This window comes from Lepidochelys olivacea (genome assembly GCF_965140295.1).
Source record: "Lepidochelys olivacea isolate rLepOli2 genome assembly, chromosome: 11".
Lineage (NCBI taxonomy): Eukaryota > Metazoa > Chordata > Testudines > Cheloniidae > Lepidochelys > Lepidochelys olivacea.
In genome coordinates, this window is record NC_140421.1 from 58,881,507 (window position 1) to 58,908,534 (window position 27,028).

Here is a 27,028-nt window from a genome sequence, read left to right on the forward strand (position 1 = left end):
CAGCACTTGTGAACATTCAATACTCAGGTCTAATACAGCTCTCAGCTGAGCTGCATCATGGCAGGGAGCCTCAGATTTCACATCCATTTTAGGTTCTAACAAATCCCACTTCTTGGGCTTGTGTTGATTCAATCTGTCTGCAAATAATTCCAGATCAGGGAAATCAAAAGAAAAAAAATCGACAGGTGCCACTTTAGCTTATACCCTACTCAAACTAAAAACAAATGAATGTAAGTAAAATACATACTCACACAGCCCAGATAAGCCAGCCAGGGCATTCTCTCTCCTTTCCATTCTTTTCTCTGCTGAGGAGAACAACAGGAACACACCTGCTGTCCCTGACTGGGTCCTGCTAAGAGCACAGCTGCTTCTCATCACCCCATAATTAGAGGAAAGGGAAGTAGCTAGTCAAGTTAACCCTGGCTGGTTGCTTGCCTTTTCCTAAAGCTGTGCGAGTCCCACAGATCAGCAGTCTCCACCACTCTAGAGAATAACCCATTTGGGCTGGAACTTTATTTTCAATAGCACCCTGAAGAAGATACCAGGATCTAAAACAGAATTTAAATTGCCAATGCCCTAGGTCTTATTCAGGAATATTTATTTTCTGAAATAGTTATTTGAAAGTAAACTACCCCCAGGAAACAAGATGATTGTTCTAAATAACACAAACTTGGGCGCATATGAATGAATATATATATATAGGGGTCAATTTAAAATTAATTATATATATATATATAATTAATTTTAAATTGACCCCTTATTGTTGTACAGCTGAATCAAACAGACTATACTTCATATGGATTAGTAGAAATGGGATCTATTAAAACATCATCATCTTTGGACTATGAAATAAGTATTCATCCACAAACAATGTTTTTATTGATCTTCTCAAAGCGTCTTCAGGTACAATATCCATATCTGTACTGCTCTCTACTTTCAGAGGAGCTTGGTTGACTTGTTGACTGTTTATTCATAGTTAGTGCTATAGGCTTTTTCCTGGATGCGTAAAACCATTCTTCGGGCATAAAAATCCCTATATTCCTCAGGCAGTTCCTCCAGTGTTTTCAAAGCCCTGTCCAAAACCTGTACAGCTCTGGAAGCTGCTGTAGGATCTTTGTTTCCATAGGTGTCTGTCTTATCATAGCACTCAGAAGGAAGATGCTTCCAAAAGACATTCACTCCCACTCCAAATTCTTCAGAAATTACATTATGGAACCATAAAGCTGTAGGAAGAAAAAAGTCTAAAAAGATAAACTGCCATTTAAAACTTGATTTCATTTACAACAAAGATGTTTGAACCATCTCAAACTGAATGTAACTGGCATAAGAAATAAACATTGACATTCACTTATGTATAGGTACTTCTGACTCACTACATCATATGCTACAGCATATCAAACAGTGAGTTCCTGATCCTGAAGATATTTATAAGCATGCTTAACTTTATGCATGAGTATTCCCACTGAAAAGGTAAGCAAATGGGTAAGTGTTTGCTGGATCAGGGTCAACCGACTTAATTCTTTGTCCCTGATTCATGTCATTTATCCCATTACCTTGAATGGGAATACTTGCATGAGTAAAGAGTGCAGGATTAAGCCCTAAATCTTTAAGGGCCCCATTCCTGCAAACACTTATGTACATGAGTAACTTCACTCATTGCAGCAGCCGTGTTAGTCTGTATCCACAAAAAGAAAAGGAGTACTTGTGGCACCTTAGAGACTAACAATGGCCGTACTGGGTCAGATCAATGGTCCTTCTGTCTTCCAACACCAGCCAATGCCCAGTGCTTCAGAGGGAATGAACAGAACAGGGTAATTATCAAGTGATCCATCCCCACCATCCACTCCCAGTTTCTGGCAGTCGGAGATTTAGGAACATCTACAGTACTGTATGGGATTGTGTTCCTGGCCATCTTGGCTAATAGCCACTGATGGACTTCTCCCACATGAATTTATCTAATTCTTTTGTGAACCCAGTTGTAAAGTTTGGCCTTTACAACATCCTGTGGAAACAAGTTCCAAGTGTTGTGGGGAAAAGTACTTCCTTTTTCGTTTTAAACGTGTTGCTTATTACTTTCATCGAGTGACTTTTGGTTCTTGTATTATGTGAAGTGGTAAATAACACTTCCCTGTTCACCTTCTCCACACCACTTATGATTTTATAGACCACTATCATATCCCCCTTCGTCCCCTAACCACAATTATATTGTGATACTCAGTTTTCCCACCAAGAATGTGAATCAGTGAAAAGGATCTAGATATTTATGTGTGCTCAGGATCATAGCTAATAATAAAAAAATTAATACCAAGGTAATAAGTTGTTTTTGTCTTCATTATGACGTTATCCTGTCCAATTTAATATTCCAGGATTAGTCACAAACACTGTTACTATTAGCCTGCTTATTCTGAATAGGAAGATGTAAAAGACAAATTTAAAATATTTTACAGCAAATTTTATCACGGTTTGATAATCATCCTGAAGATTCTGATAGAACACAAAGGTTCCTTCAGTGTTTACAAGATCATAAAAGATAGCTCTCCTTACACTGTGAATTTTTGTTAGTTATCTCACGGCTGCTTCAACTAATATTTGATACCAGAAGTATGACTTAACGTCTGTAGATTAGAATTGAGAAAGCTGACTTGAAAACTCAAAATAAACTCTTAAACCCTACCCCACAAAATTATATGGATAAGATCACTTTAAATTCTATTCATGGAGAATTCTTCTCCTACCCTCCACTTGAAGATTATTAGCAGTCAAAACTTTTGTTCAGATAAGGCTTTGCAACTGTTTCAATGATGTCTTTCTAGAAACAATACTGGAATGCTATAGTCTATTTAACACATCTGAAAGCCAGGGAATTAATAAATAAGATTCACTTTTTTCATAAAGTGGTTAAAATTCATGGTTCCACAAATAATATTAATTCTCCCCTGTCCCCATATCCCTGACCTAGGTACTGCTTAGGACTGCACAACAATTACAATTAAAACACACAAACACACACAGATTGTAGGCCCAAGCCCCAACCCTGTAGACACTTACACATATGCTTAACTTTAAGCAGGTGAGGAGTTCCAGTAACTTCAGTAGGACTACTTAGGTGAGCAAAGGTAAGCATGTGCATCAATGTTTCCAGGATTAGGGTTTAAAATGATCACTTGTAATTAACAGATTACTCTTTGTTCATTGCCTAGAGACTTGAATTGCCCTTTACATTGCTTCCCTCTTAAATACTTCAGCAAGTGTCAGGCTCTGCTCCTGCAAATTGCTGATGAGGTCGGTTAGAAGATGCGTAGGCCAGCAGAAATAATTCAGCTGCCTGCTCCTAATCTCTGGTGCTGTCTCACCTTGCACAGCAAGCAGTTTTATATTTGCTACTGTTGCAGAAAGTTAGAAGCATCTTAGAACAGAAAATATTCTGACCTTATTTTCAAAGCTGACAATTTGTAATAAAAAAAATGTAAGGACTTAACAGTTCCATCCCTAATGCACATTATGTCATTTGCCTCTTACTTCTGCAGTGAGAAAACATTAGAGCTACAGAAGAAGAAAGTGCCCATTCCCTGTCCTAATTCTGTCATCACTTCTGAATCTAAAGAAGCCAGGTCAGGGAAAGGACAAATTGATTTTAATAGAATAAGGCTATTAAAATATATGCATATTAAGTCAAAAAAGAGCATAATTTTGGTCATATGCAAAGTGTCACACATTAGAATTGCACGGAGAGTTACAAATATATAATTCACACATGGAAATGAAGATTCACAAAATAAAACTATTAAAAATAATGTGGGCCGGAGCGATTTGTCACTTACCTGGAATGAACAACACATCGCCTGCTTCAAGAGAACATTCATAGCGCCTGGCTTTCATAAAAAGGGGATATTTCTCCAGGTCTGGGTTATCCACATTTAAGACCTCTGATTTAGTGCCTAAAGAAGTTTCAACAAAATAATGAACATTCACAAATTCTTTTAACACTGGCCAATGTAAGTTAACACAACACTCTAGGGTATAACAATTATTGGGCCAAATTCAATCCTGGTGGAACTTCATTGACTTCAACTGAGTTCCACCAGGGTTGAATGTGGCATTCTGTAGCCACATTTCAAGTATAACTACAATACTACTGATACCAGAGAGAATTTTCACTGACTATAATAGCCACCGAAGCTAAGTTTCACTGAAACAGTAGAAGAACTCTATTAGAACCTAGTTACAGCCCTCTATTCCTATGCAGTTAAGAACCAGAATGCTTTATTAATCCACAGAACAATTAGAGCATGGGCACCAGGATTGCAAGTTCCCCTGCATTACCCCAGCAATGTTCCTCAACACTAACTTGGAGTGATTACTGTTAGAAATGAGATATTAGGTTAGTCAATGTCACCTCTCTGCTGAGATTTCTAACAGAGTTGCCAATTACGGCAGAGGTTTTTATACATAAATGGGACACTTGCCTACTGGAAACTGAACTGAGAACACCAAATTCAATTAACTGTGTATGACAAGAACATACCTGCTAAATACAAATATGGTGCGTCTCGAGGATTGTACAGTATAACTCTTTTTTTCCCTGTTATCTGGATTAAGAAGTTATCCATTATCTGAAAATATAAGAGTATGCTACAAACATAAATAGCAGACAGATGTTATACAAGAAGAATGGGCAAATATATATTCCATATAATCATACTGTTATTTAAAATATGTCTGAAAACAAAGACAATATTAAAAGCTTTGTGTGTGTGTGTGTGTGTGTGTGTGTGTGTTTAAAAAAGAAAGAAAGAAATTGCTACTCCATATCAAATTACCCTGAAAATCTGAATCATATGACATATATTTTCACTCTTAATCCTACATTTTTGGCACTTCTTAATTATAAATGGAAAAAATGCCTCTCCATGTTTCTTTTTAATAACTCCTTTACTTGTCTTTTTTTTCTCCTTTCTTTAAACTAGGACTTACAAGATTTATTGTTAAAAATTCAAAGCAATTATCTGCCTTGACTATCTAGCAAAGCAAAACATAAGGCAGAATATATTTAGAACCGCTTTTACCATCTTTCAAACAGCCTTCTTACTTCATTTTGTTGACCTGACACTAATGAACAGCAATGGGTTTTGCACTAGCTCAACCACACAACATAATATTCCTGTATCTAAACCTGTCTGGTATCACATTGTGGTACTTACTAGACAAATATATGTGGTATCAACTACAGCAGAAGAGCATGAAAACCCACCACATAGATTAGCAAGGAAAGGGTCTTGCAGAGTAGCAAAATAAGCTAATTCTGCAAGGCACTGCATAGCTTCACCCTCCACTGAAGCCAGCAATGTTGAGAGGTTGTTTTTTGCTTGTTTTTTAATTCTTGGCTGCTATTTAAAACAATGAGTAAAAACCCAAAAACCCAGTCTTGCGATTTTTACTCATATGAGGCAAGGGTTTCAGGACTGGGAAATAAACTGAGAACCAAAATGTGCTTAGAATAGCAGCTATATTTAAAATATACAATACCTAAAGTCAGTTATTATTTACCTAGTACCCAAAAGTGTATGCAAGGCACCTCTCTACCCACCAGCAGGTCCCTACCCCCTATAAGACTGGTAACCTAGTAACCAATCCTGTAATGAGAGCCACACCACATTTCGTCAACAAAGGCAAAAAGATTGTTTGCCTACATCATAGTGTGTCCAGAGTTGCAGTCCTGCTGAGCTGATGCGGAAGACACTGGAGAAGAACTGTTCCTTTTCAAAATATTCTGGGATCTGAATATCTTCTGCTAATGAAGGAAACTGCTTTCTGATATCTGCAATATCCTGAATCAAAAGGGATATAGTTCAATGTTCCCGATAAAATCATATATTTGAAGTGAAAGCAGGTGATTAGCTCACCACTGTGTTAAATCATATAGGCTAGATCAGTGGTTCTCAAACATTTGTACTGGTGACCCCTTTCACATAGCTAGCCTCTGAGTGCGACCCCTCCCTTATAAATTAAAAACACTTTATTATATATTTAACACCATTATAAATGCTGGAGGCAAAGCGGGGTTTGGGGTAGAGGCTGACAGCTCGTGACCCCCCATGTAATAACCTTGCGACTCCCTGAGGGGTCCCAACCCCTAGTTTGAGAACCCCTGGGCTAGATCCTCAGTTGTAGCCAAGGAGCACTTGGCACTGCTGGGGTTTGGACACAAGGGAGCCTTTTGCACAGAATCTTCAGCCATCTGGGTGCTGGTCCTGTCTCCAGTATAAGTTAGGACAGCCTGAGGGGATGCTACTTCAGCCAGGGATCATCAGGACACCCCAGTTACACTACCGTTCTCCTGATCAATCTCTTTATACCAACGGCTGAGGGATGGGAGGTGAGGCATAGGAATCATAATGGCAGCTGTATGGCATCCAGAAAGCTTCTTATGGAGGCTTGGTCCTTCGGTGACCAGCTAAGCTTGGATTTAAGTGCCTAACTTTAAGCACTCATGTTTAAAATTTCTGGCCTAAATTAATTTACAAGACAAATAGGTTGTTTGTGTAAAGGAAATACGGCCCTTAAAGATTTTAAACTGCTGCTCTGAAACACATGCCCCGCAGTCCCAAGTTACTCACCTTTCGTGGGTCTTCACCCAGTGATCGCAAGTAGTATTTCTCATCCTTAACACAAACACAAACGAGACTGATCATTAGAAAGCAAGAACAAAGAATTAGAACATATAGAGCTTTAACCATCTCATTAGATTAATGAAGAGCCTCATTAAAATTTGGTACAACTAAATTCTATTTACAAATTCAGCTATTCTGCTCTCCTGCCCTTTCTTCTATTGCTCCCTGCTGGCTACCTGAAGAAATGGAAGAAAGTGAAAATATGCTAATTAAATGAAACAGGCATATTCAAGGGGGCAGGGAAAGATCTAAGGGTATAAAACACATGTTGCTCCATATGGAGACTTAGATCACAAACTGTCAGCCACTTCAACAGTGCTTTGAGTCTATCCAGTAATAGAGCATATGTAGAAATTAAACCCTTCAGAACACTGACACAGGAAATCACAACAATGTATTTCAGAACATACTGCATGTTACAAATAAATGATGGAAGGAATATTTGAAAAATCATTTGGAGCAGCCCAGCTCCTATTCCCATGTAAACATTCTATAACTAGATTTATTTGGGGGAGGGTGAATTCCTATTAACACACAAACAATTTTTGGACATAATTATGTTAAGGTATCTACTTATTAATTACTTAATCAATGCGAATGTTGTAACATTTCTGTATTTTATATTTGTGCCTCTGATAGTTGCTATAGCTTACCTAAACACTTGAGTATTTACTTCTTTTAAAATATCTCACATATATAGTTGCTATTTTAAACATAATGTGTTTTCTTAGTCCCTTATCTTGAAACCTTTACTCATATAAAGTAGTCTTTGGCCACACAAGCAAGCCTACTGTAGTCAGTTATACAGTAGACATGAGGAATGATTAACTCTTGAGCTCCAAGCCAGCAAACCATGCTTAACTCTAAGGTTAAGTGCTATGCTAAAAAAAAAAAATAATAATTTTTTTTTAAAACCAAATCTCAATATATTGACCAAATAACTTATGAAAGAAGATGTGACACTTTAAGGAAATTACCTCAGATATAAAGTACTCGTTATGTTTGACTTCAGCTGCTCTCCGTACAAACACATCAAAAGGCAATGTTCTGAAATATAAATATAAAAATTCATAATGCTAATCAATGTAACAATGAATTATTTAACTACTGGACACACAATACTTAGTACCAGATCAAATTCATGTCTCTGGCCTATAACAATGTAGCAGGACAGATGATTTAATTTGTTTTAAAAAATCATCATACAGACTAACAATTGTTTGCAACAGGATGTCAAATAACTGCCAAGATAAAAATCATATGTAAAAATCTTTCATTATTATCCAGATTGTTCCTACACTAGATCCAAATATTTTTGGCTGTAAGTCAGCTTGTAAAAAGATAATTATTTGGGATCAGATTTTCAAGAGTGTTCACTATCCAAAAATGTTGTGCTCAAACTCTTGTGCTCAATGGGAGCAGCTGGGTGCCAAGCTCTTTAGAAAATATGGCATTTAATATAAATGTCTAAACTAAGCTCCGTTGCAAATATTATTCCAGTTATAGGTGATGAGCATTTTTTAAAATCTGGGTCATAGTTTGTGCTGATTTTTTTGAATAAATGGGTCTGTGTTTTATATATGCTGCCTCAGGTGAAACCTATGTTTACGATTGTCCCAACCTTCCTGTATTTTAAATTAATTCTCCTAAAGTTGCTTCATTCAGTGATTCTATGGGGAAAAGAAAGAACTTTAGCTTTTCATCTGAGAGGACAGCTTCAGATTAGTTGCTATTAAAAAGAAATCATTAGGGCCCAAATCCTCAAAGGTATTTAAAAGCCTAACTTCCACTGAAATAACAGGAGTTAGATGCTTAAGTACCTTTGAAAGTCTGGGCCTACATGCCAAGCCCAGACCCACTGAAGTCAGTGGGAGCAGAATCAAGCCCTAGATGACTGTCAATTTCACAGGGTGAGGAGATCCTCCTAAAATTCTTTAACAACTTTAGCAGATACTGCAATAAATTATGCTTTCTACAGACACATATTTGGTAAGTTTGCTCCTGGTACGGAGTCAATACAAGCATAAAACAGTAAAGGTCTCTTAGATCTGGTCTTCAGTAGACCTTTGCCTGAACAGATATTGTAGCATTTGGCCTGCTTGATACTGGAGCAAAACAATTGAATGTAGTAATGTGACAGGTTTGGTCACCTGATGTGCTGAAATTACCTCTGAGCCCATTTTCCCTGCCAGCTTGGGACTCCAGAACCCTGCCTCATTGAGCCAGACACACTAGCCTGCTGCAACACAGACTCAGGGTCTGGGCCACGCCCCAAAAGCTGAAGACTTTAACTAAAAACAGCTCAGCAGGTTACCTCTTCAGCACCCAGACCCAGTTCCCAATGGGATCCAAACCCCAAATAAATCCATTTTACTCTGTATAAAGCTTATACAGGGTAAACTCATAAATTGCCCACCCTCTATAACACTGATAGAGAGATATGCACAGCTGTTTGCTCCCCAAGGTATTTATAACTTACTCTAGGTTCATTAATAAACAAAAGTGATTTTATTAAGTATAAAAAGTAGGGTTTAAGTGGTTTCAAGTAATAACAGACAGTACAAAGTAAGTCACCAAGCAAAATAAAGCAAAACCATGCAAATCTAAGTCTAATACATTAAGAAACTGATTACAGGTAATATCTCACCCTCAGAGATGTTCCAATAAGCTTCTTTCACAGACTATACTCCTTCCTAGTCTGGGCCCAATCCTTTCCCCTGGTACAGTCCTTGTTAGTTCCAGCCAACATCTCAGGTGGTAAGCAGAGGCTCTCTCATGACTGGAAGCCCCTTTTGTCCTGCTCCATCCCCTTTTATAGCTTTGGCACAAGGCGGGAATCTTTTGTCTCTCTGGGTCCCCACCCCTCCTTCTAAATGGAAAAGTACCAGATTTAAGATGGATTTCATTATCAGGTGACATGGTCACATGTCACTGTAAGACCCCTAGTCTCCATTCCCCATGGGCTGGCCCACACATACACAGGAAGGCTTTCAAGTAACTAAGGCCATTTACAACTAATTGTTTCTGGAGCACCCTTAATGGTCTCTACTTAATATGTTTGCATCAGTGATACAAGTTTATATCTTATTCTCCTAACTCCAGATGTAGAAATAATATATGACAACAAATACGATGAAAACAGTTAGTAGATTACTAGCTTTCTAATGACACTATACATGGGGTATTTAGAGTAAAGCATATTCCAGTTATATCATAAGCATATTTGCATAAAGCCTATGGAGTGCAACATCACAAGTACCAAATGGATTATTTTATGGTGGTTACTAATGCTTATAGCATCTATCAGCACCAGCTAGTTTGATTTCCACCCCAGCACAATTTAATTTTTGATTTTTTTAAACAGCAAGAGGGTAGGGGTAAAAAAACCCAAACAAATAAACTTACATACAAAAATAGTAACTAGAACCTAATACAAACATATTATTTACCATAAGATTCAAATTAGACAATGAAAAATATGATGCACACTTCTCAGGAGTCAGTCTAACTATTGTTAAATATCCTGAATTTCTCATTCATCAGGAAAGATTTTTTTTTCCCCAAGCTGTGAAGATCACTCAAATCACCTAGCTGGTACTGGCTAATATCCATGCTGCATATAGCAATTTATTTCATGCTTCACAGAACATAACAACAATTAAATGCCCAATGTTAGGAAGAAAGTTTCCCCATAGGCAAAGTTATCCATTACAGGGGGTTTACATCTTCCTCTGAAATTTCTGGTAGTAGTCATTGTCAAATATAGGACTACCTGGACCATTTCCCTGACAATACACAATTTCTATGTTAGGTTTCAGAGTAACAGCTGTGTTAGTCTGTATTTGCAAAAAGAAAAGGAGTACTTGTGGCACCTTAGAGACTAACCAATTTATTTGAGCATAAGCTTTCGTGAGCTACAGCTCACTTCATTGGATGCATACTGTGGAAAATACAGAAGACGTTTTTATAAGCTTGATCCAGCAGCTTCTGGAGTCAATGGAGAGAATCCTATGGACACTAATGGAAGTGGATCAGACCCCAGAGCCTGAACAACTACATCTCCCACTGAAAGCAGTATGAGTTGCTTGTGCTCAGCGTACGTCTGGATCAGGTCCTTAGCTGGCCATAATGATGTCTAAGTCTTTGTACTAGAGAGTTTTTATTCTTGTAGTAATTTTATTTATTTTCCCCACAGATATAAATACATAGCCTGATTCAGAGAGGTTCTGAGTTCCCCAAGTCCTCTAGAAGTGGTGAAAGTCACAAATACTTAGCAACTCTCAAGACCAGGTATTTAGAGAGCATCACCATACTGCCATATACAAAATTTAGCCCCTAATCTGCAAATCCTAACACACCTGAGCACATTTATGCATGTGAAATATCACCACTGAATTAAATAAAACTACTTACACACATAACATTAGTAAAGTGCATTAGGGCCTGCAGAATCAGACCCTTAGAAGGAAAATGCAAGGATACATAATTGCATATTCCTTTTATATGCCTTTTTGTGTTTCATTTTTTCCCCAGACAGTGAGATAAACACTAAACAATATATATGAGGCAAAGATGTATGACAGAATTGTATTTGCAGTCCAAAAAATAGTTTCAAAATGTTCAATGGTTCAACCAGCTGTGAATAAAGAGTGTACTGACTGTGACACCAGGGTTCACTCATTATAGACTGTAGAACATTTGATTCCAGCACGTATGTCTGTTTTCTTAAACTTTATTAAAATAATAAATGATTGAACACATCTTGTTCACACTTGGGGAAAGCAAACGACAGTTGAAATGAAGACTTTACCATTGCAGAACAACAACAAAATGGCTAAGATGCATTAGACTCTGAAGAATGTTTTGGCAAACTACAGGACATGGACAAATCTAATGAGGAACTTCTTAGGACATTAGACATTCTGCGTGACTTGTCTCCAGACTGAAGGGCTGGTGAAATGTGTGATAGTCTGTATTTTGAGGACACTAGAAACTGCACATGCCCTAAACTTTGAAGTTGATTGTTTTTTAATTGCTGACATCCCTCCAGCGTAATTCTGTTGATTCATAGAATATTAGGGTTAGAAGAGACCTCAGGAGGTCATCTAGTCCAATCCTCTGCTCAAAGCAGGATCAACACCAACTAAACCAACTAGCATTGAACTAGCACAGGGGTTCTCAAACTGGGGGTCGGGAATCCTAAAGGGGTCACGAGGTTATTACATGGGTGGGTTACGAGCTGTCAGACTCCACCCCAAACCCCGCTTTGACTCCAGCATTTATAATGGTGTTAAATATAAAAAAAAGTGTTTTTAATTAATAAAGGGGAGGTCTCACTCAAAGGCTTGCTATGTGAAAGGAGTCACCAGTACAAAAGTTTCAGAACCACTGAACTAGCACATCTGTAACATACCAGCATTCAAAGCATTTCAGGTACTGAGCAGCACTAGCTTCAAACAATATAATCATCAAGTATCAGAGAATCAGAATGACATGCCTAGTTTCAAAGTTCTTGTTGCAGCAGACTCCAAGTCACAAACTGAGAGTTTCTCTCAAACTCCCCTCTTTGGATTCCCCCACTAACTTCTTCATCTTCACTACTTCAAAAACAGACCACTTATCTTCACTTTTATGCCCTTCACAGTCTATCCATGTGATACTTATCAACTCTTATACAGTATTGTGACATTGACTCCTACATTCATTCTGCAAATGACCAGTCTTCATCGCCCATTTTAAAATTTTTCCAAACAAACATCTTTGAAGTTCTTCCCATGCTGCCCCTTATGCATAGGAGGCGCTCCCTACAAGTATCTGCAGAACCACCTCATTGTCTTCGCCCAAATACTCTTAAAACTCCTCTCTGCTGTTAGGAGTGGGGTGTACTGACAGGAGTATGTGGGAAAATCTGATTTTCCACAGCCTATACTGTACCTCACCCGTGAATTCAAGCTCAAGTTTTCAAAGCTTGGTCATTCTAACATCCTTCATGAACAGTAAAGGCATGTTAAAAAATTGCTATCTGGGACTGGGCCAAAAAAAGAAAAAGAAAAAGAAAAGAAAGAGAATAATGACACACCCATGAATGCCAAAGCCATAGTTGTAGGACAAAACTGTGATGAAATATTTCTTCTAGTACTGAAATATCTTTACCTTTTTAAATTTAAAAAAAATACCTTTCAGACAATGGCACCTGAATTCAAAAGCATCTCTCTAGAAAGAGAAGCTCTATAACATATCTAGTTAATACAGTAAATAGCAATATACACAGTAATTACCATTAATAAGTTTACAAAAAGCAAGAGAGCACCAACTTGCTGAACGGTAACACCAACAGAGCCAGGCAACATAGAAGAGTATACTTTGTATACTTCAAAGCAATGTAGAATGTTTCTAAAAGTTACCAATACGTCCCTTTAAAATAGAGGAAGCCTTGGAATAAAGTACCTATATACAAAGTTCTTACTGAGGAAGTCCATCTGTGGCACTGTGGAAACATGAATCTTTACTTCTTTAGATCCTGCTGTTTGGCTGAGGTAATCCACTGTCCATTTGGTTGTGCAAGTGCCCAAGTCTATTCCTTTCAGCACTGCTGGCTTTCTCTGAGAAGTAAACAAAAGCAGGTTTATGGCATGGCATGGCATGTTGTCACTGAATTGGTAATAGAATCCAACAAAAAAATTCAGGACTAATTTGTCAAGTACAGTACAAGAACAAATCAATTGAATAGGTACACCTGTTGCACATTAGCCAGAAGGCTCCATGAGTTTGTGCACTGAGTGTGAAAACAAAATCCAGGAAATCATGGGCCTTATTCTCAGTTATTATACTCCTTTACTTGTGGCAGGAATGGAGTGTGAGAAAAGGTTCTTTAAACAACATTGGCATTCACCATATTCTGGAGCCATGGAAGGATTTGGCAAGGCCCTGATATAACTTCAGCTCTTCTTCAAAAGGCTTAGTAGAGCACAGCTGTAGGGAAGTGCACTTTGGCTATGCCCCCAGTCCCCATCCTTGACCCAGATATTGGGACAAGGGGCAATATTACACCAGTTCTAACACTGGCCATGGATGCCCTCTATGCAAGGAGATGTTTCCACTCATGCTAAGTCCTCTTTATGCTGGCAGAGCACAAACAACGATCTAATGTCCATTAAAAACAATGGAAAGACTTGTTTATTTCAGTTGGTTTTGGATCAGGACCTTTCAGAGAAAGGGGTCAGTGACAATTACAAGAACACTTCACACTCACGCAACATTGTATATTTTCAAAGCACTGCCCAAACTTTAACTAATCTTTAACTAATCCTATGAGATAAAAGTTATCATCATCACCTTTTACTGTCAGGGAAACTGAACAAGGGAGAGATTAGGGGTTTGGGACACAGAGGTATGTCAGGGACAGAATAAAATTAGAAAGCAGCAATTTCTTGCTCCCAGCCCAATGCTCACTCCACTGAGCCTCTCTGCAAAGACACAAAAGACCAGACCGGTGGAGTTACAGTAAAGTCCTAAGGAACCAAACCACCAGATTAGTACAAATTGTCTCAAACTGTTTCCTCTCATTTGCTGAATCTATTTATAAATAGTGGGTTTGGGGAAGTTTGTTTACATATGCAGTCTTTACAAACTCAGTTCTGTAATACCTTTTTAGATCAAGCAGAGTGGAGCTGGCTCATGGCCCTCATGAGTTTCTGGTTTTAATGTAACATGCTTGATGGATGAACACATGAGGTTAATTATCCCCTTTTATTTTCAAGCCAAACTCCAAGGGAGTAACAGACAGGCTTGCATCAGTAGCTATAACAACAAACAAACACAAACTATACCCCAATTTTAACTAATTAGAATCCCACTTGTGTCAGTAGGAGTTGACACATAGGCATCCAGGACTGAGCTCATCACTGCATCACATTCCAGCTGGCAGAAAAGTGAGCAGTGTACTTTCAGGATGACAACCATTATATAAGCAAACTGGAATTGTTATGAGGATAGGTTAAAAAAAGACATTACTCCATATCATACTCCAGCTTGGTCCTGATCCTGCATTGAGCTCTATGTGCACAAAGCCCTGTGCCCCCACTGAGCATCCAAAGAAGACAACAGAGCTTTGTGCAGAATCTGTATGCATGGAGCTCATTGTGGGATCAGTGCTTTAGCCTCTTTAGCCTAGTGAGGGAGACTCCCCAGTCTTCTTGTGCCAGGCCAGGTGATGGACTGTTGTTCCAGTTCCTCCAGATCTATGCCAGCAACTTCATATAATGGGACCTGACCCTCACCAGTATTTTTCACTTATCCCACTACCAGGAAAACATTTTATATGAACAGGCACATCACTGTTAAATAATATCAACAAAAATACTTAGTATGTCCCTTTTTTCTAATTATGCTGCAGCTTCTCCTTCTTTTCCCATCTATTCTCACCACAACATCTCTGTTTAGAAACACAAGCCATTTTTTTGTCAAATGGATACCATTCAGTAAGTGAATCTGTAAAATATCACAACCCTTTTTAGAAACGGACATACCACACAAGTAACACACTTCACAGTCTCTGATGCATCTTCATTATTTTGTTTAATTATAAAAATAGGCATTACATAAAAGTGACATTCTGGTTTACATTCTTTTTAAAGAATCATTTAGAAAGGCAACTTGTACACTCTTCCTTTCAGTTGTTAAAACTTCTGTTATTTTTAGATTTTTGTCCTATTTGTTGTTTTCTTTCTCTCTCTGGGGTCCAACTGTGTTAAAACAGTAAACCCAGAAACAACAGGTGTTAAGGTCTGGGCTTCAATATTCTTCAAGTTCCAAAAATCTCGGATCAAAAAATTATGTATTTTGTCAAAAGAGACAAAAAGAAAAGGAGTACTTGTGGCACCTTAGAGACTAACCAATTTATTAGAGCATAAGCTTTCGTGAGCTACAGCTCAATGAGCTCAATGAGCTGTAGCTCACGAAAGCTTATGCTCTAATAAATTGGTTAGTCTCTAAGGTGCCACAAGTCCTCCTTTTCTTTTTGCGAATACAGACTAACACGGCTGATATTCTGAAACCTGTCAAAAGAGACGGACATCTGCTGTAAAGGGGACAGGAAGAGGCTCTAAAGTAAAGGAGGAAGGATAAAGGGGTCCAACGTCAATCTTGGATTTCCTCAGACCTGCTAAATCTCTCACGCTTATTTTGGTCTCAGTGAAGAGAACTGGGGGTCTGCTCTGGTCTCTCTCGCTCTCGGGAGGGTGTCGGGGGCAGCACAGGGTCGGTTTTACAGAGTGTTTCAAGTGGATAAACTGCTGGGGCTGCCGAGACCAGCAGCGGGGACTGCGAAGGGCCGGCAGCGGCCAGGGTCTGAGGGGAGGCGCAGGGCACTGAACAGTGTGACATACCGGGGCAGGAGAGGCGAGCTGCCGGGAGGGAGGAGGTGCAGCCCCCGCCCCCGGATCTGAGGGGACCCCAGCACCTGGGCAGCCCCGCAATCTCCAGCGCGGAGCGGGAAGTCAGGCCGCTGCGAGGGAGCTGCCGCAGGCCGGGTGCAGCGCCCGCCCCGAGTAGGGGGCCTCCGGCACCCAGGGGCGCGGGCCAGGCAGGGTCCCGCCCCGAGCATACCCCGGGCCTCACCAGCGGGTAAATGTCCTGCCGAAAGCGCTCCCTGCTGATCCCGCTGAGCCGGGCCACGGGGCCCGCCGGCTGCGCCATGGCGGCTGCCCACCCCGGCCGGCTGCGCCTCAGTCACACGCTCCCCCGGGAAACAAGGGCTCGCCCGCCCCGCTGCTCCGGCCGCCAAGTCTCCAGGGGGAGGGAAGCTCCGTTTGCCCCCGGGCTGGGACCCGATCCTCCGAGGGGTCTCGCCAGCAAGGGGCGCTCGGGGCCTGCCTCCCGCCTGGGAGCGGTCCTTCCGGGAGGGCCGGAGCACGCGGGGCGCCCGGCTTGATCTGGCCCGTTTCCCAGGCAGGCCCCTTTCCCCGCGCACCAAGCGGGGCGGGGCGGGGCGGCTCGCTAAGATGGCGCTGTCCGGCAGGCTCCGGCGCTGCCCTGGGCCGGTCCGCGCCTTCTCCGCTCACCTCCTGGCGGCGACTGCCAGACCCGGCCGGGCCGAGCTGGAGCCGCGGGGCCCGGCTGCCCTGACCGGCGCCCGGCCCCCCGCGCGCTTCTGTGCCAGCGGCGAGCCGAGCCGGCGGCGGGGACCGCCGGGGGCGGGCGGCGGCCGGAGCGTGGTGGTGGTGGGGATCCCCAACCCCTTCATCTGGGTCCGCACCAGACTCTACTGCTTCCTCATCCGGGCCTACTTCGACCAGGAGTTCAGCGTCGAGGAGTTCACCCAGGGGGCCAAGCAGGTGACTGCGGGGCCGCCGCGTCTCCAACCAATGTGTCGGGGGGGCCGTTACTCCCCCCCCGCCCCCGCGTCTGTGTGTGGGGGCCGTTACTCCCCCCCCGCCCCCGCGTCTGTGTGTGGGGGCCGTTACTCCCCCCCCCGCCCCCGCGTCTGTGTGTGGGGGCCGTTACCCCCCCCCGCCCCCGCGTCTGTGTGTGGGGGCCGTTACCCCCCCCCCGCCCCCGCGTCTGTGTGTGGGGGCCGTTACCCCCCCCCCGCCCCCGCGTCTGTGTGTGGGGGCCGTTACCCCCCCCCCGCCCCCGCGTCTGTGTGTGGGGGCCGTTACCCCCCCCGCCCCCGCGTCTGTGTCTGTGGGGCTCTGTAGGAGGGTGGTCCGTTATCCCCCCCCTTACCCTTGCCTGGGACTCCCCGTGTGCCCCAGTTATGTAGGCGGGGAGGCCTGTTCACCGCCTTGACCTGTGTGCGATCATGCAAGGAGCCCTTCCCCACACACACTGTGTATGCAGTGAAACCCCTTACCTCCTTCCTGTCACCTCCATTATGGGGCCCACCCCCACTCTTCCCCATGGCATACCTGGCCACCCTGGACCTTATTCCTCACTGCTTCCTACCTACTCTCCTCTGCTTCTTCTCTTCCTGCTGAGCTCTCTCTTTCCTCCTTTCTCCGGTAAATACTGCTGCCCATTGGCTCTGGGGACAGATATTTTGTTCAACTGGGATGGACTGTGTTCATATTGTCCCAGTAGTGAGACCCCTGTGGGAGGGATATTATTGCTGTGACAGTGACACCATATAAATTGTGGTTTATCCCCTTAAAGGAGGAGTCAAAATTTGACAGGCTTTTCTGTGTATTGTAAGTGATTAAAACAGTTGCAAAACATCTGTGAGAGTGATGCAGTATTAGGCATAAATGCAGCACGCCATAGTAGGCTCCAGTGTAATTTGGCAAAGGAAAAGACAAATTTCAGGCTGCAGAGGCATCCAGTCGCAGAGCAGGGAGGCAAGGAGGCCATTCAGTATGATTCTTATTGCAGCAGCACTTTGAATGTTGCTTTCAAGTTCTGGGTAGGGTTGCCAGCCCTCCAGGATTGTCTCTGGGAACTGAAGATTAATCTTTAATTAAATATTATGTCATAAAATGAAACCTCCAGGAATATGTCCAACCAAAATTGGAAACCCTAGTTCTAGGTGCCACATTACTGGAACGGTACTGATAAAATGGAGGGTGCTCAGAGCAGAGCAACAGAAACTAGTTTAGCTAAAATGACTGAGAGAATGGGAATTATATATCATTTTGGATCTCTCCTGGTACTTGGTACCATTGATCACTGAGGCTGGATTTAAGGCATAGTCACATCCGTATTGTTCCAGATCCTGGAATTGCATGATGATAGAATCTCAGTTTTCACACTTAATTTTTTTAATCTTTTTTCTATTTTTTATGATTGTGAAGAAAACCTTGAAAACATGGGGCCTAAATTTAACTGCTGTCTGCCGACAGCCTGCAACAATAGCTCTGTGAATGTCATGTGCCCACTTTCTCATTATGCTAACTCTGCAACTTGCTTCTCTGAGACACCCCCCCCCCCATGACGGCACCTCAGCAGAAGACTTAGATGGGGGTAGCCTTTGCTTCTGCCTCCTTCTTATGGCTCTGTTTGGGTGGTGTCGGGAGGAGCTCCCCACACATCCCTCCATCCATTTAGGTAGGTGGTGGCTGACTACTCCTCCTTCTGGTATGGCATAGGTCAGTGGTTTTCAAACTTTTTTTCTGGCAACCCAGTTGACGAAAATTGTTGATGCCCACGACCCAACAGAGCTAGGGATGAAGGGTTTGGGGTGTGGGAGGGGGCTCTGGGCTGGGGTAGAGGGTTGGGGGTGTGGGAGAGGGTCAGGACTCTGGGCTGGGGATGAGGAATTTGGAGTGTAGGAGGGGGCTCTGGGTTTGGGGGGTGCGCAGGGGATTGGGGCGTGGGACTACCTCGGGTGGCTCCCAGTCAGCTGTGCAGCAGGGGTGCTAAAGCAGGCTTCCTGCCTCTCCTGGCACCGCGGACCATGCTGCGCCCCAGAAAAGGTCCAGCTCCTAGGCGGAGGTACACAAGCGGCTCTGTGCGGCTCTTGCCCACAAGCACCGCTCCCCCTCCAGCTCCCATTGGCCGGTTCTTGGCAAATGGGAGTGTGGAGCCAGTGTTTGGGGCAGGGGCAGTGCTTGGAGCACCGTGGCCCCCCTGCCTAGGAGCCAGACCTGCTGCTGACCACTTCTGGGGTGCAGCGAGAAGCCAGGACAAGTAGGGACTAGCCTGCCTTAGCCAGGCAGAACCACCAACGGGACTTTTAATGGCCTGGTTGACGATGCTGACCAGAGCCACCATGACCCAGTGCCTTACATTCCACGACCCCATAGTGGGTCGTGACCCGCACTTTGAAAACCATTGGCATAGGTAGTTTCAGGGGAGGCTTCATTCCTCCAAACAGGAGAGGTAGTGGCCCCCCACAGATACCTTGTGTCTGTGTTGGGTGGGAGACTGTGACGACCCCTCAAGCAGAGGCAGGGCCATGTGGGGTTTACCTAGGACGTCAGATTGTCTTAATCCAGCTCTGTTGATCACACACTTCTCTCCCACTTTAAAGATATAGAAACAGTAAAAAGGAAAGCACTGAGATGGCTCCAATCCTTCCTTTCAGGCTGCACCCTGAGTAGTGCTGGACGAATGTTCCTCTGCCATCAGAGTACTCGGTTGTGCAGTTCCACAGAACTCTGTTCTTTCCTCATCCTACTTAACATCTGCATGAAGCCACTGTGTGATGACTCAAGTTCCACAAGCACACAGATGACCCCATATCTCATTTACTTCCGATGCCAACTGAACCATCTCTCAGCTTTCTGGTTGTCTAGCTGAGATCAGCATGTGGATGACAAACAGTTGGCTGAAGTTGAACCCAAGGAAGATGGATATGTCATCGTAAAGATTTAACTACCACTGTAGCATCACTGTTTTGATTGAGCCTGCTCTCAAGTACTCAAGCTGGTTCATAGCCTCTCTTTTCTACTGAACTCCTTGCTGCTGGATACTTGGATAGCAATGGCTGCTAAAAGTGCTTTTTTCTGCATGTACCCCATACTGCTGCAGAATGATTTGTCCACAGTGATTCGTGCCCTTGTGACCTGAAGACTTGACTACTGCATTTCCCTGTATTAGCAGCTCACTGACTGGCCTCAGTTGGTCCAGAATGCAGCACCATGTTTCCACAGCGAAATAAAATCAGCAACAGCACATCACCCTGGTCCGCTGCTCACCGTACTGGCTTTCCCATAGAATACAGGTCATATTCAAGTCTCAGCTTTAAGGCCTGTGGAATGGACCCAAGATATAGATCTCCATTGACAGTTATGCTTTGTAGGAAAAGTGAAGCTGTCATGTATGAGATGGGGAGATGGTTTTCTTGGCAGACGGCCCAAGGTTTTGCCACTTTTCTGGAGGAAGTGAGAACACTCAGACTTTGCTGTTTTCAGAGCAAAGAATAAAACTTGCTACTTCAGCATAGCTTTTCCACAGTCACAATAGAAAGATAGTGTGGAGAAGGCCATTTCCAGCTGCTTCTAGGGAAGGACAGTAGAAACTAGTCTAACTTTATGGGAGGGCAATTATACTATGCCTTTGTTGATGTGTAAAAGGTCGATACTCATGAGTGGTGTGAATACTGAGAAAGCATTCACACCTTTCATGTACATGTAAGCTGTCACATTGTAGAATGGAGAGAGATTGTACAGGGTGGTACAAGGGGATAAAGACTAAGAATGGGGAAAGCGTAAGGTAAACATCAGGAAAAAAATCTATTTTGGTCTGGAGTAATTTTGTAAGCAAAGTGGCCATGGTCCCAGTAGATGGATTCCCTAAAACTAGATGGAAGCAGACACTAGAAAATATACTGGAGGCAACAATCCTGCCCTACCAATGTGATGGAACTAGATGATCTAATGAGTCTTTTTCTATATCTAATGTCTGATTCTCTGATTACTGGAAAATGAGCTGACCTGGAGTTAGTGGAATGTTTGCTCATGTATTTTTATGTTTTGTAGGCCTTTGCTCTTGTTTCAAAGCTGCTTTCTCAGTGTAAACTTGATCAGATGGAGGAATTTGTATCAAAAGAGGTAAAGAGTATTTTTTCTTTTTTAAAATCTCCAACACAGAATGAAAAATATTTCTCTGTCTCACCCTTTAATCTGCCAATGGGTTCTCAGTCATCTAAAGTGAAGTTTAGCTTGTTAATAAACACAAATAGTACCAACTGGGGAAGAACTTCTCAATAAAGATCAGGAGAATGTTAGTCGGAGGACAGACAAGCTTATCTGTAAGGGCATGATCAGTTACTGTATTAAGGAAAATTGTCCAATTGCTTTTACCATTAGGACAATGGAGCAGCTGCCAGAAGAGTCCGGTGAGTCATCAAAAAAGGATTAAAAAATATAGTCATTGCAGAAGAGGGTGGATAACAGGGGCAGACTTGCAAACTTCTATTCACATGGGGCAAGTGAGTAGAAGTTCCTACTGTGACCACCAGTACCATTCACTGGTGCCAAAACTTTAGGTGAGCAACATAGACCTGCTCAATGGATAATTCATTTCTTGTGCATCCCCCAGTCTTAACTGGTTCCCATCCCATGTAGGTCACACTGCCACTTAGCTACCTAGTCCTAAACTGGAGACCTCGATCTTGCATCATGGCCTCAAGGATATAGCCAAATTGACCAGTGTTAGTTGTCAGTGTGAATTTTGAACCACTGGGACTGTTTTCGTGGTCACCTCTGGAGAGGGGTGTCAGATCCAGAAGAGTCTCATGGGGGAGCTGCTTCAGGTGTATGTTTGTGTTACTGTATGCCAGTAGCTTGGGCTGCCTGGTGCCTCTCGTGCCTATGGAAAGAGAACTCTAATACCACTGTGGTGTAGTGCCAATGGACCATCTTGCCTCCTGCTTCTGAGTAGAGGTAGCAGTGAAATGTGAGCTTGTTCCTAGTGAGCTCTTTAAAGAGAGCATCTTCCCTTCCTCCTCCCACCCCAAACTCCATGGGTTCAGCAGGTGTTCATAGAAGCTCTACCAGTACTAAAAGGAAGACACTCACAATCAGAGGAGGGGGAAGAAATGGGGAGCCACCCCACAAAGGAGGAGAAAGGGAAGCAATTATTAGGAGCCATGTGTGACCCAAGGTGGCACAGACTGAAAATGTGAAACAATGATTGCAGTTAGGGCCAGCTAGTAGACTTCTTGTTGTTGATGCCTGGGTTGGTGAACATCATGATAATCTTTTGCAGGTTGGATGGTGCTCAGTGAATGTGGTGTGGAAAATTGTGAACGGGGCCTGGGCTCTGTGTATCCAGGACTTGTTTTAAGACAAATTCAATTTGCCACTATCGCAGTGTGAACAAATTTGGAGGATGGTGTGTAGAGAAAAAAGGCAAAGTTCCACTGTCCTGTCTGACCTGTGCACTGAATGAGGCAACGGTCCAGTGCAATTAATATAGAATTATAGAGACAATTGTAATGTATAAAAGGATAAGGACACTCGCATACCACAGTGATGTGTAGTACAAAACTTAAATATAGATAAGAGGAAGCAGAGAGAAGTTTAAATGGAAGGGGGGGAGCAGAGTTTAGGTTTTGAGGAAAACCTTAACTGATGCTTTCTGACTTTGCAATGTTAATGTTCTTCAGATGTAGCTTTTTGTGTAGAATTTGGATATTCTGTCTTAATTAGTTTGAGTGATAACACACATTGCACAGGATACATTTATGTTAAAGTTACTGTGAGTATTTTAATTCTTTTTCATGTCCTGACTCTTGTGGATTTAAATGTTGCGTTGATGTAACTTTTTACATTTAACCATTCTTCAGACAGAAGGAAATACTATGGGAGATAGATAGATATATTTTGGCTGAACAATATTTCTGTTTTAATAGACTATCTTACAGCGATGTGGATTAGAAATACTTCAGTATATGTATTGGGGTAATACTGGTTAATACTGGATTATTATGGAGTTTACAAGATCAGTGGTTTCAATTATCTAGTGAACTGTAGCTACAATTTCTCTAAATTCAGGTACTTCAGGTGTTGGAGGAGAAGCTTTCTTCATTGTCTGAAAACCACAGGAATGCCCTGGCTGCTGACATGGATGAAATAATGTATACAACACCAGGAGATGTTGGTATTTACTACGATGACAGTGGTATGTATAGAATTCTAAAACATTCACCTAGCATAGATAGCGAACCTGTTGTCATGGTTTTGCTTTGTACAGCTTTTCTAATTACAAAGGTGTTAATGAGTCCTATTTCTCATTCCTAGAAGTAACGTTTAAAGATCTCTCTTTATGTACTTATTTTATCTCACTATAAACTATCATTAGTAGTATGAGTCATTATACCACCTTGATGCCTGTTCAAATTTTTTCTTATTCTCCTTCACAGGGATTTTATACACTTTCCATTCATTTCTCCCTACTCACTTCTCAGGGGAAAAAAAAAGTCCCCTCACAGGTTACTGTATGCAGAGTGCTAGGCCTTAAAGTGTTGTATGTGCTATAAAAACATAATGACTCCCAACGTGTGTACTCCTGCCCCTTCTCTTATAGATTCTTTTCTTCTTCTGGTCTCTCTCCTTTCTTTTACTCCCCCTCTTCTCCCCACCCTATCCTCCTGCCAAAAATCTTGCCTTGTGGCAGACATTCTTCTGATGGAGGATGGCTGGATATGACTTTCTTTGGCGCTTGTTAGTGCTGCTGCTTCTGTCAGCCCGAGCCAGAAAGGTGACGTACGGTCTGTCTTTTCCCATGTGGGCTGAGCACTGCCTCTGCAGTGCTCCAAACTCCTGCTGGCATGGAAAATGAGGGATCAAATTGAAGACCAATTTTTAAAGTTTATCTGCAAAACCTCCTGAATTTTTCAGTCTTCATGTTGCAACTAACTTTGTAATTCGTTCCCCTTCATTGTCTGTCTCCCGTCCTGTCTGTTCCATTCCTACCTATTGCCTCCTGAAAGTTTGCTTCTGTGGTGGTGGTGTGGATGCAGCAGCTGCAGCATGAAATGGACATGGTCTGAGTCACTCTTTACTGCTTTCCTATTGTACCGCTAAGTGCTGTATGCTGGAGCAGCAGCATAGGCATAATTTCCCCCCATGCTGGCTGAGCATATTTAGGATAGAGAAGTGGAGTGGGAATAATCTCATACCACACTGTGTGACAGTTTCTCCACATGGCTCCAGGACACCTTGATAGATATAGAGAGATAGATAATATTATTATATTATTTTTTAAACTAGCAACTGTCTGCTTTATTTTGTTAAATGCCAACAATGTGTGCTTGGCTCATTACAAAATACAGCTGAGATGCTTCTTTTTCTGAACCTAACCTTGGTCTCATCCATCCATACCTCTTTATTTCAGGCTATCTAATACGTTGAACTTCTCTTATTCTATTGTTTTAATAATCCTACTTCTCCACATCTCATTCCCTGTCACCCTAAGTATCTTTTCAGTCACAATAATGGTCATTCTATAATATGGAATATGCCAGCCTTCCATATAATGTGATCATATATAGTGACAGGAATAACTCCTGCTGACTTACACACCTCTCTATAGAAAGTATGATGTTTTGTTTTTACTCCTGCCAAACCTTATGAAGATGGCTTTAGGGTGAATTACTTTAAGTATCACTTTCTTTTCTTTCTTCTTTTGTGCTTCCTCTTAGGCTGTAGCCACTTGCTTCTTTAGAGTTTTAGTAAAATGCTTAGTGGCTTGCAAGTAAAAAATATTAGACTGCTGAGGTATATGCAAAATTCCTGAATGTTGTCTTATGGCTTAGTTTTCTTTCTAACAGGAAGAAAGTTTGTTAGTATCCTGATGCGCTTCTGGTATCTAACTAGCACTGACCTCCCTGATGAGGCTCCAGATGGAACCAAAGTTTTCCAGATTGTATTTGGAGATGAAACTGTGAAAGAAACTAAACGTCTTCTAACAGCAAACTATGAGTAAGTCTCCCTATCTCTTTTTTTCCTTCTGGTTGTACTTATCTTGGCCTTCAGCATAAGAGTTTCCTCATTCAACCCAACTTTTATTCTGGGGAGCAACTCTTGGGGTGTGAGGTTTTTTAAAACAAAATCACCTTAAGGTTGTCATATTACAGCTTTGTTTCTTAACTTCAGACTAATGCTACTACACTCTATGAATCTACTAGCATGTCGCAAACTTTCTGATCCCTCCTTATCCCCCCCCTTTTTGGAAAGAGGCCCATGTCAGTCCTCAGTCCCAGTTTTGTGTACCAAATCAAACAGTGCTGCCAAGCCAATCAGCCTGCTTTGTGTTGTTGCTGTAACACCACCCTCCTGCAAAGGAGTCAGCATTGCAGTTGGCTTGAGAAGATGAAAGATTTAACTGAACGCTTTCTGAAGCAAGTTAGAACAATGCAAACATCATCTGGTGTTTTGAATAATTCACATAGATCTGATCTAAATCCTCTGAGTGCTCACTGGTCAAGTGGATGTATTTTCATAGGAATGTGCATATAAAACACTGGTTATAAAATGTGCTAATGTCTGAGAGATAAAAAATATTTGCAGTCTTGGCAAAACGATTGAAAATATTCTTCAAAACTGTAAAAAGTGGAGGGGAAATGGCATATTTTTGCCTAAGTTATGATAGGCTGGCTCTCTTCTAAACTCTTTCTCAGAGAGGAGAAACTACACAGCCTCCAGGTCCAGAGAAAATACAAATAAAAACCACTTGAAGAGCACCGATGTTCATCTCTTGACCATATTTATCACATATCTTAGAGTCTTGTCTGCTTTCTTTGAGGGCCCTGACTCCTTGGGGGAAAGCTTGTGAGTTGTCTCAGTTCCAAGTGGCCAGGTGTCCAAATAAATCATCTGAAATTGGCACGCTTTCTGGCCCCTCCACAGAAGTCAAGGAACAAATGGGTAGATAGACTTCAAAGCACCCATCACCCATCAAAGCTAGGTGTCTAGGGATGGTTCTGCCCAGGCCAGGATTGGAACACACTTGAAGGATAATATGGATTACACTTCTGCTGCCCTTGCTGTTCTGTGTGTGATTTAGGCATACAAATGCTGTGTTAACACACTAGAAACTGAAGGCTTCACATAAAATACCTATGAAAAAACCTTACCAACTTGGAAATGCAGGTGCTCAAAGGTTCTAGCATTAAAGGGGGAAAGCTTTTAAAATTTGGGGTGGCTGTTAACATTCTTTCAAACAACTGTAGAATTCAAATGTGTAGAAGGATTCAATCCTACGCTTAGTTTTTTTGGTATATCTGGTCTAATCTCTAAAAAGATCTACTAACTTTATTATTCCGTGATTTTTTTTTTTTTTTTTATGCCTAAACCAAATATCTCTGGATAAAAAGTACCTAGTTCACCATATTGATTTGCTGATGCCTCATGGAAAAATGAAACCCTTAATTTAGTAACTAATTTTCCTATAGATCATTTTCTAGAATTTTGAGGGTATTAGCATGAAAAAAAATGGGGTACTTAAGACTTCCTCTGCTCTTGTTGTTGTTTTATTCCTCACTTGGCCTGAGCCAAAGCCCAACTGAAGTCAGGAAAGCCTTTCCGTTGATGTCAGTAGGCTTTGGATCACTCTCTTGTTGCAGAAATAGCTTTGATGTCACAATTCTCCATATGGGGACTGAGCGGTGGCATCTAATGATCTCTTATAAAACACCTGGCTTTCATAAGGTCGAAGGACATGGGAAGAGATAGAGAAAATGATAACAGAATAACTAAGGAAAGTATTTTGCCAAGTTTTCTCAATAGCATTAGGAGCTCTTTAAAGGATTACGTGAGCTTTAACAACTTATTTGTGCTGCTTTTCCTAGGTTCCGAAGGGAATTTACACAAGGAGTGAAGGCAGACTGGACTATTACACGGATTGAGCATCCAAAGCTATTAGAATAAATTTCTTGTACAATGACTTTTATGGACCCTTATAAATCCTCTGGCATA

General features: G+C 42.0%; 2 protein-coding genes across 3 annotated transcripts; one reads left to right on the forward strand and one right to left on the reverse strand.

Moving 5' to 3' along the window:
- Nucleotides 1–850: 850 nt before the first annotated feature.
- TYW5 (tRNA-yW synthesizing protein 5) lies at nt 851–17,615 on the reverse strand. 2 transcript variants are annotated; one of them, XM_084643376.1, is made up of 8 exons: nt 17,524–17,615; nt 13,119–13,273; nt 7,649–7,718; nt 6,618–6,662; nt 5,691–5,828; nt 4,526–4,613; nt 3,822–3,938; nt 851–1,223 (listed from the first exon to the last, which is right to left on the reverse strand). In XM_084643376.1, exons 1-8 carry the CDS (start codon nt 17,569–17,571, stop codon nt 967–969), a joined length of 918 nt encoding a protein of 305 aa, XP_084499502.1. In that variant the 5' UTR covers nt 17,572–17,615; the 3' UTR covers nt 851–966. The 2 variants fall into 2 exon arrangements, with proteins under 2 accessions (XP_084499502.1, XP_084499501.1); XM_084643375.1 differs by lacking the exon at nt 17,524–17,615 and adding an exon at nt 16,290–16,425.
- MAIP1 (matrix AAA peptidase interacting protein 1) lies at nt 16,673–27,028 on the forward strand (the record flags this gene model as incomplete). Its single annotated transcript, XM_084643377.1, has 5 exons — nt 16,673–17,005; nt 21,086–21,157; nt 23,105–23,231; nt 24,883–25,033; nt 26,902–27,028. The coding sequence occupies 5 exons, from the start codon at nt 16,673–16,675 to the stop codon at nt 26,978–26,980; spliced, it is 762 nt and encodes a 253-aa protein (XP_084499503.1). The 3' UTR covers nt 26,981–27,028.